The sequence below is a fragment of the Rhinolophus sinicus genome, linkage group LG07 (assembly GCF_036562045.2).
Source record: "Rhinolophus sinicus isolate RSC01 linkage group LG07, ASM3656204v1, whole genome shotgun sequence".
Taxonomy (NCBI): Eukaryota; Metazoa; Chordata; class Mammalia; order Chiroptera; family Rhinolophidae; genus Rhinolophus; species Rhinolophus sinicus.
In genome coordinates, this window is record NC_133757.1 from 11,411,790 (window position 1) to 11,421,011 (window position 9,222).

General features: G+C 56.4%; 1 protein-coding gene across 2 annotated transcripts; it reads left to right on the forward strand.

Annotated features, from left to right (window-relative positions):
• The first annotated feature begins 559 nt into the window (after positions 1-559).
• VAX1 (ventral anterior homeobox 1) lies at positions 560-7,109 on the forward strand. Of its 2 annotated transcripts, XM_074338989.1 has the most exons (4): positions 560-620; positions 1,188-1,760; positions 2,878-3,065; positions 4,916-7,109. In XM_074338989.1, the coding sequence occupies exons 2-4, from the start codon at positions 1,520-1,522 to the stop codon at positions 5,489-5,491; spliced, it is 1,005 nt and encodes a 334-aa protein (XP_074195090.1). In that variant the 5' UTR covers positions 560-620; positions 1,188-1,519; the 3' UTR covers positions 5,492-7,109. The 2 variants fall into 2 exon arrangements, with proteins under 2 accessions (XP_074195090.1, XP_019580712.2); XM_019725153.2 differs by lacking the exon at positions 560-620 and having other exon boundaries at positions 1,145-1,760.
• The last annotated feature ends 2,113 nt before the right edge of the window (positions 7,110-9,222 follow it).

Sequence of the window (9,222 nt, forward strand, 5' to 3'; positions counted from 1 at the left end):
TGTGTAAAAAAATTCTCAGCCAAACCTCCCACCTCTCCTCCCCCCTCCCTTTAAAAAACCCCCTTTCCTCCCCGGCCCCTGCACTCTTTGTGAATGAGGGCAGGCAACTCGGCCCTTCCCCCGCCCAGGAGCCACGCCAGACCGCCGCACTCAGAGGACTGTTTGTTAATAGTCCAATTAGATAATTGCCATCTTTCACTCCTTTTGCTCCGCATTTCCCATAAAGGAATGAATGGGGAGAGCGGCGTGGAGAGGGCTTCTGCCCCGGCAAGGTGACGAGAAGGGCTGGAGCATGCTCCTTGCACAAGGCCATGCGCTTGAATTGAATCATTGTAGCCTAATCAATGCTCTTATTGGATTACTGGCTGTTGCTTTTCTCAAAGATATTGTAGCAGAGACAATGAAATAGCTAGGGGAAAACTTTTTTTTTTGAAGCAGATCTCACAGTGGAGATTTTCTCGGCTCTCTCTCCCTCTCCCCCTCTCTCTCCTGCTGGACTCTGAGTACAAAGCTGCCCTTTGAATCGGCTGTCTCAGGGCTGCTGGAGGTGCCGGCATGAAAAAATCCAACGGGGACTAAATGAAGAGAGGTGGCAGTTTAAGATGGCTGTCAGCATCGAGGTGTGTTAAGGAGTTGTTTGGGACCAAAGCGTGGCTTTTTAGAGTTCGGGGAAGATAGTTTTGGGGAAAGCTTTCTCTCCCCTCCTTCTTCCTTTCCCCCTCCAGGCAACTGCTTTCTTCTGCTGCAGGGTGTGTAAGGGGTTTTTGTTTTGTTTTTCTCCCCCCTCCACCCTCATTCAGCTCTATCTGTGGAGTGTGGAGAAAACCCCTCTAGCCAGTATGTGAGCAGGAGGGTCAAAGGCAAAGGGAAAGTTAATAATGCCTGCTAATGGTACTAACTATTCAGGATGAATCTTGTCAAAAGTTTTTCTGGAAGTGTGGGTCTTTGATTGTGTGTTTCCTGAAAGCAAGACCAATCATTTCCGTTTATTCACTGGCTAAACCCCTACTTGATTGGGGACAAGGAAAGAAACCATCCATTACGATCTGATATATTATCCAAACAATTTAGTGTATTCATGAGGTAACCGAAACGTGGGGGCTGCGAAATTACCCGTAATCAATTGCTACAGCGAGCGTGCGTCCCCCCGGGTGTCGGACAACTACAACTCGCTTTCTCTGTAACAGGCGGGAGCCGCAGCATTTTCGAGTTGCGCTACTCACTACCTGATCGCCAGGCTGGGGACACTGGACGTGCTCAGAGGACGCGGACGCTGACGAGGCAGCCTCGCCGCGGCTCCACCGGGATCCTGGACTAGACCCGCCGCCTCTCGGCGAGCGCGCCACTCACCGGTCGCCGCTGACCCGCCCGCGGCCACCGCAGCCACCCCACCGGGACCTTCATTCTTGCCGCTTGCCTCCCTCCGGGCTGGGCGTAGAGGCTGTATTGTAGGGGTTTTGTCCCCACTCTGCCTCTTCTTTTTTTCTTTCCTTTTTTTTTTGGTTGCTCTGCCTCTCCCATGTTCGGGAAAACAGACAAAATGGACGTTCGGTGCCACTCGGACGCAGAGGCTGCCCGGGTCTCCAAGAACGCGCACAAGGAAAGCAAGGAGAGCAAGGGCGCGGAGGGCAACCTCCCTGCCGCCTTCCTCAAGGAGTCGCAGGGCGCCTTCTCGGCGTCGGGCGCCGCTGAAGATTGTAACAAAAGTAAATCCAATTCCGCAGCCGACCCGGATTACTGCCGCCGGATCCTGGTCCGAGGTAGGGATGGGGCAGGGCTGCGGGGCGCGTTCTTTGAGGGCGACTCCGGGGCGCGAGCCGCGCGCCGCTACCGACCCAGACCCACCGGGAAGAGGTGCGGGATGGGACTTCGAAGAAAGTTGCTGGCCCTCCCCGCCCCGGGTCTGGCCGGCCAATGGGGACTCGCACCTGGGGCGCGCACTCTCCAGGAGCCTTGACCCTCTAAGCCCTGAGGGCCCAGCCGCTGGGCTGCTGGGGGAGCCGAGGGTTTGTACGGGCGGGCCCAGGCTCCAGGCTGTGGCCTCCGACACCCGAAAGGAGCAGGAAACTCTGGAGGACGTGTGCGCGCCCTGCGGCCGGGAGGACCTGCCAGGAACCCGCCCGGCAGACTCCCGCGCCCTGGCCAGTTGAGCTCACCAAAGGGGAACACGGGCGCGGGAGAACAGCCACCGACTGCCCACTACGGCCCGGCCAGTTGGCGCGCTGGGCCGAGGGCCCCGGCGCCGCGCTTGGGGCTGGTCGCTGCCGCCTGGAGAAGCGGTCGGGCTCAGTTGCCGGGCCTCGGAAGCTGCCTCGGAGCTCGGCTCGGCCCCGCTCTGCTGCGCGGTGTGCGCTCGGCTTGAGAGGCCGCGGTAATAGAGCCCGGCCCCCGCCCGGCGCCTCCCTCGCAGCAGATCGCCAGGCCCTGCCGGCCCCGACTTGGTCACTCCTGTTTCCGGCTCCCTGGCTCCGGAGGAAAAGAGACCCCAGGATGGGGGTGGGGACCGCCGGAGCGCTGTCTGATCACACGCCCCAGAGCTGGGTCCGGCACAACCTGGGCTGTTGGGGAACCTTTAGGCTACCGGGGACCGAGACCGCGTAGTCAAGGCCCCCAGGCCGGAATGACCATCAACCGATTTGGAATAGATGTTTTTCCCCTTCCCTGGCCGGAGGGCTGTACAAAGGCAAATCTGGTTCTCTCGCCAGCGTGTGGCCTTGGCCTCCTCGTCCCCCAAACATACGATGTCTTTGCTCCGCGGCTGTGGCCGCACCCCCCTCCGAATTTCAGGCTGTTGGCGACTGTTCCCGAAGCCACCTCCGGCCAAAGAGGTGGAGGGAAAGGAGAGGGTTCTGGCGGCTGACAATTCCCCTTCCCCAGATGCCAAGGGGTCCATACGAGAGATCATCCTGCCCAAGGGCCTGGACCTGGACCGGCCCAAGAGGACGCGCACGTCCTTCACGGCGGAGCAACTCTACCGGCTGGAGATGGAGTTCCAGCGCTGCCAGTACGTGGTGGGCCGCGAGAGGACCGAGCTCGCCCGGCAGCTCAACCTCTCGGAGACCCAGGTACGCGGCCGCCAGGCTGCTCACAGCTCTGCACCAGCCTCCTTCCCCAGCACCTCTAGCCAGCACTTCCTCACTAGCCAGCCTGGCTCTGGACAGAGCCTCCCAAGGGAAGTGGAGGAGAGCAGGAGGATGGGGAAGAAAGGTCTAAGGCTTCCTCCCCTTCCATAAACTCTTCCTCCACCCCCCATACCCTCAGATATTCCAGGGCCCATGCTTTGCCCACATTGCCCTAGCCCAGGAGACGCCAAATCTTGTCCTTTTGGAATTCATTTTGGACCCCAGTCTTGAGAATTCCTTGCTTTCCTCTGCTCTACAAGGAACTGTTTGCCCTTTTGGCCACCCTTTTTTGGCCAGATTTCTGAGCACTACCCTCTTTGGGGACCCCAACACCAGGCCCATTATGCAATGGGCCAAAAGCCTAGGGCCAAAGGCCCCTTCTCCAGTGCTGTGGGTGACGTCTAGGATTAGAAAGGTGCACATACCCAAGATCTGCCTGTGCAGACCAGACTGCCCTGACCCTTAAGGCTTCCCCTGGCCCTAAGCTACCCAACCCCATTCCCAGCCCTGAGCACCCACTCCAGGCACCCAGGAAGCCCTGTCTTCTGTGCCAGTGATGTGTGAGGTATGGGATTAGAGGCAGATCTGGGGCTCTGGGAGCCAGCACTGCCAACTGTGCTTTAGGTCTTTTCCTTTACGTGAAATCCATATAATCCTACAGAGCTGACCATGTGGACTCAGATCAGGGGCACTTTAGGGCCCCCGACATTTGTCTCGTGGAGGCCCTTTGGGGACTGGCCAGGTCATGGCACCAGCTTGGCTTGTGCAAGGCATACTTTGTTTCTGAGGACCAGTCCCTTTCCCACCCCTGTAGCAGGTGGGGAGCGGTTTAGGTCTGGGATCTGGGTAGAAAGCTGAGAACCAAGGACAGAACATATTAGATATTCTTTCTGCGGCCTGAGTTGGTGTGGTAGCTTTTCCTTAGTCTCTCTGTTACCACGCCTCTTAGTTTACAAAATCTAGACAGAATAACCTTTCTCTGTAGCTGCCAGACTCCATTCTGGGCCACCAGCTAGGCCTGAAGAGGGAGAAGAGTGAGAGGGGAGGTTGGTGGAGAGAATTTAGTCCACCCAGCCTCCTGGCTGCTTGTGATGCCAAAGTTCGTGATGCAGAACAGTAGAGTGATAAGGGGTAGCACACAGCCCCTCCAATCCAGCTGGTGGTGAGAGGAGGTGGAGAAAGCTTGGCGTATAAAGTCCACCCTGAACAAATCGTTTTTTCTACAGCCACCTTCCCTGCTTGCTGCTAGTTGATGGTCAAGCCTGACGACCCTAATAAGGAAGAAGCCACTAGTACCTCCAACAGAAGTGCTGTTGGGGCTACATTCGAGCCCGTTGGGCCAGGGGTGTGGGTCCCGAAAGGCAGGCAACACTCTTCTCCACCCATCCCCACTTCACACCCCCACTCCCAGCACAGCACCCTTCCCGCCTCACACATTCTCCTTGAAATGTTTGCTCTCAAGCCGTGCAGGTCCGCAGTCTGGTTGTGGGTAGGACAACCGCCCAGTCAGAATCTTCTGGTCTTTCTCCGAGTGAGGGTCGTGAACACTATTACTTTATTGGTACTCTCGCCGACTTGGGCCTGCTTCCATAACCCGGAAGCGCAGCTGTGTCGCCCACCTGGCAGCCCTGGCTTCCCCTAGCAGCTCCCAGGCTGGACCTTTCCTGCTGCGCGTTGAGACTGGGGCTGGGGTTGGGGTTGGGGTTGCAGTTGCAGGAGGGCCCCCGGAGCCCGCTCCCCTTGACGCCCGTCTCCTCTGCCCCTCTCTCACCCTCCCCACGCCTGGCGCGCAGGTGAAGGTCTGGTTCCAGAACCGGCGCACGAAACAGAAGAAGGACCAAGGCAAGGACTCGGAGCTACGCTCGGTGGTGTCGGAGACCGCGGCCACGTGCAGCGTGCTGCGGCTGCTGGAGCAGGGCCGCCTGTTGTCACCGCCCGGCCTGCCAGCGCTATTGCCGCCATGCGCCACTGGCGCCCTCGGCTCAGCGCTTCGCGGGCCCAGCCTACCCGCCCTGGGCGCGGGCGCCGTCGCGGGCTCGGCCGCCGCCGCCGCTGCTGCGGCTCCGGGTCCCGCCGGCGCCTCGTCCCCGCACCCTCCAGCCGTAGGCGGCGCCCCGGGACCGGGGCCCGCTGGGCCTGGGGGACTGCACACTGGCGCGCCGGCTGCCGGCCACGGCCTCTTCAGCCTGCCGGTGCCCTCGCTGCTCGGCTCGGTCGCCAGCCGCCTATCCTCTGCCCCGTTGACAATGGCTGGTTCGCTGGCCGGGAATTTGCAAGAACTCTCCGCACGATACCTGAGCTCCTCGGCCTTCGAGCCTTACTCCCGGACCAACAATAAAGAAGGGGCCGAGAAAAAAGCGCTGGACTGACTTTAAGTGTTCCCCTGTATTTATATTTATAGTATCTATTGTGGTGATATTTATGGACTCGCGCTAGGCGCTGGGGGCTCCTGTGCTGGGCTCCCGGCTCCCACGAGGCCTCTGACAGCTCTCCTTTCCCGCCAGGCTCTGCTACCAATTTTATGTCATTTGAGCTTTTTTTTTTTTTTTCCCCTGCCTTTCCTCCATGTTCTCCCCTCTCCCCAAACTTCCTTCTGAATCCAGGAGAATCCAAAGAATTGGGGGAAATGCCCGAGTTAGCCAACCTGATGCCCCAACCAACGCCGGGCCCTGGAAAGAAAAAGACCGGTTCAAAGTCCAAAGCACACGCCACGTCTCCATCGGGCCGCTGCTGCCGTTGGTTATTCTTACGAATATTTGAGAGAGGAAAGCTGCACGCAGACCCCAGGGGCTGAAAAAGCTGGCAGGTTTCTTTCGACCAAAAGGTTTCTTTCGACCAAAAAGGAGGACGTTCCTTTTTCTCGCCAGAGAAACCAGGGCTTTTGGGAGCCCCTGGTCCCCACTTTGCGGAACTCTGCGGAGAGCCAGTGCACACGCAGCTTCCTAGGTGGACAAATCGTGCCGCGAGTTTTCTCCCTTTTAGAGAAATTCCAATCTTAACTACCTCCTGGGCTTATTGACCCCAGGGGACAATAAACCAAACATCAAGGCAAGCAACGGTGGTAATACATTTGATCTACTCAGCAATAAAACAAGAGTAATAACCACCACATTAAACCAGATGGAGTGGAACCAGTTTTTAGACACTCATAACAATGGTTTGGAAGGTGTAAGAAGATTCAGCGTAGAGAATGCGCCACAGAGCAATGCAAAATTAAAGTTTTAGGTGTTATGGCTTTAAACAGGAATTTAAAAGGGAAAAGCAAAAGAAAAGCCAACGCAGCGAATGAAAGAAAATTCAGAATATTCTCCGAGGCTGTTTGGCGGTGGTGGATAGCTTCACGCTCCTTCGGGGGAGAGAGCAGTGCCGCCCCGGTGGTTCCCGGACGCCGGCGCTCCACCCCACCGGCTCCCAGACGCGTGGCTCGGCGCAGAATTGCTCGGTTTGGAAACGAACCAGTGCCTCCCTCTCACCCACTCCCGGATTCTCTAAACCTAGATTTCAGAGCAGTTTTTTGTGGACCCGGAGGCAGGGACGTAGCCGGGGACAGCAGTACAGCCCGGTCTCCTCTGTCTGTAGTTCACTTTCAGATCAGCTCCCTGCGTGGATAGGGAAGGATCCTGCCCCACACCCTCCCCTAAAACATCCTCGGGTTTCCATGGTCCCAAGTTAGAAACCCGGACCTTACCGGCGCGACAAGGACAGCCCCACAGCCAAGGCCACCGCATTTTAACCAAACCACAGACCCAGATTTCGAGGTGCCGCAGTGTCTAGAATGTATGCCTCCAACCGAAGCGAGCGCAGGGCATTTTAAACATAGTAATTTTATTGTAAATTATTTACGTTGGAAGATTTTTTTCCTTTTTTTTAGGCAAATTATTTTTAGTGAAGAAAATAATGAATGATTCAAACGCGGGTAGGTGTCACTGAATCCTGGCTACTAACTTCGTTCAGAATGTTTTGGATATTCGAATGTTTTGTATTTATGTGGTGAGAGTGAAATATATATATCTATGATGATGAATGAGGTGTATTTTTGTCTTGTATTTGAAGGAGACAAAAACAAAAAAAGAAAGATCCAGCAAATAATGAGTCTCAGCGTGGGGACTCCTGGGGCAGAGGGTGGCATCCCCCCCCCACCAGTGCGGGGGCCCGCGACTTGTACCGGGAGCGCCTGGGATGAGGTTTGGGGCGGATTTCCGGCTGGAGGGACAGAGATGCCCGACTACTTAAGCTGTTCCTTCCGCTTGTTTTGAGAGTCTCCCTCTCCAGCTCTCTGTCCCAATGGAGTTGGCCCTTCAGGCCCTCCCGCCTCAATCTCCCGCATCGTGTTTCTCCGGTTATTTAGGAACTTGTCTCCGGATACCCCAAATTTCCTGCCTCCTAACGCTCCCGGTTTATAGTTTTCCAGCCGCATCTCCATGCCGGCAGTATTTGTATTTTTGTGCAATCACAGGGCCCGGAACAGGCAAGACTTTCCTTTCTTCTGACTTAGAATAAGTCTCTCTGCCATCAAAGAGAAACTTTGAGGGAGCAACAGAATGATGTAGATACCAATTCCTGCAGAGACCGCGCCCCCACCCCACCCCACCCCAGTACACAAGCGAAGGTGATGGATGTGGACGTTGCAAACGGAAATCGGGGGAAGCAAAGAGGGCTGGGGGAGTGGACTCCAGGACACACTCCGAAACGGTGTGCCGCCCGGGGCGCAGCCGTGGGCGGCCGGCACAGCGGCGGAGCACCGTCTTGGCGCCCTCCCACCTGGGTGATGCGAGGGCCCACAGTTCCCTTGGGACACCACACAAGCCAGGTCCCCCGACCTCCGACGCGAATATTGTGCCTGAACCGCAAGTTTGAGGATCCGAAAGGAGGCGGCGGCACAGTGTGGGCGGGGGAGTTCCTGAGCTGAGTGTGGGTTGAGGTGTTACCTAGGTTAGGACCCTCGCCATGAACTCGGCGTTGGCTGGCATCAGCCCCCAGACAGTCCACTTTTGTTTCTCAAAGTCGCTGCTCACCCCTCAGCTTCGCTACCTGCTACCTCTCGGTTTCCCCTCCCTGCCATCCCCTTCTTTCTATTCTGTTTGAAGCTGTTTTACTTCTTCTACCTTTCTCTTCTGTCCCGTAGACCCTTGTGCTTTCTCTGAGGATGTCTCTCCCCTGATGGACTGTCAGTCTCCCTTTGCCCAATCCCCATGTCTCCCTATTTCCATCTCTTCTCCCTAATGTCTCTGTCTCTCTCTCTGTCTCTGTCTCTCTCTCTCTCTCTCTCTCTCTCTCTCTCTCGGTTCTTCTGCCTGTCCGGGTGGCCCCAAGGCCAAGGTGTGGGTGGCTCTGGCTTCAGTTTCCAGGCTGGTGGTTGGAGCCAGGAAGGGGGGAGGGAGTGAGAAGGTGGCATAATTTTATGGAACAAAAGAAAACAAAATCCCAGCTTCAGGGTCCCCAACACGCTCAGCCCCCTCCCCCAGGAGCCTCAACCTGGGTAGTCCCCAAGTAGATCCCTTAAGGGCTCCCCCCACCTTTCTCCTTTTTTGCTTTCTTATCCCTAAAAGGGAAAGAACCAGTTATTCCATCTCTCTGCTCTCACCTCTCTTCCCTCCCTGGCTTTGGGAAGAGCTGCTGAGCTCTTCGTCTGCCACTCAGGGAGTGCAATTGTTCTTAAAGAGACTCTTCGGCATAGAAAAAGAATCATAATTTTAATTAAAAACATTTATAGACAATTCATCTAATTTTAGTGCTTGTCTGATTTCCCCTCCTTCCCCAAGGGCCTCCAGCTAGCTGCCTTGGTCCCTGGAGGTCTCTAGTGAGGCCTACTAGTCCAACTATAGTGACTCACAGGCCAGGGAGGAGGCAGGTGGCCTCCGTGACAACAGCTGGCCTTGCCTGGGAGAAGGTGGAAGGGGCTTCTGGGGTCAAGGAGAATAGCTGGAGGTGGGGGTGCTGAAAGGAATCTCATGCTTAGGCCTGCACAAAGCAACATACAAATGAGCTCAGATCAGAAAAGAAAAAGAAAGACAACCTCTCACCAAACTTGTGCAAGTTTGGTGGTCAGGTAGGAGGAAGATGTGGAAAGTCACTTGGGGAGCTGGACTGGGACACATGC

Excerpts from the sequence above, each read along its gene's own strand:
- VAX1 (XM_074338989.1), top strand. The coding sequence starts at position 1,520 with ATGTTCGGGAAAACAGACAAAATGGACGTTCGGTGCCACTCGGACGCA. Across the intron at positions 1,761-2,877 it reads CCGCCGGATCCTGGTCCGAG|ATGCCAAGGGGTCCATACGA; the intron begins GTAGGGATGGGG and ends CCCCTTCCCCAG. Across the intron at positions 3,066-4,915 it reads TCAACCTCTCGGAGACCCAG|GTGAAGGTCTGGTTCCAGAA; the intron begins GTACGCGGCCGC and ends CCTGGCGCGCAG.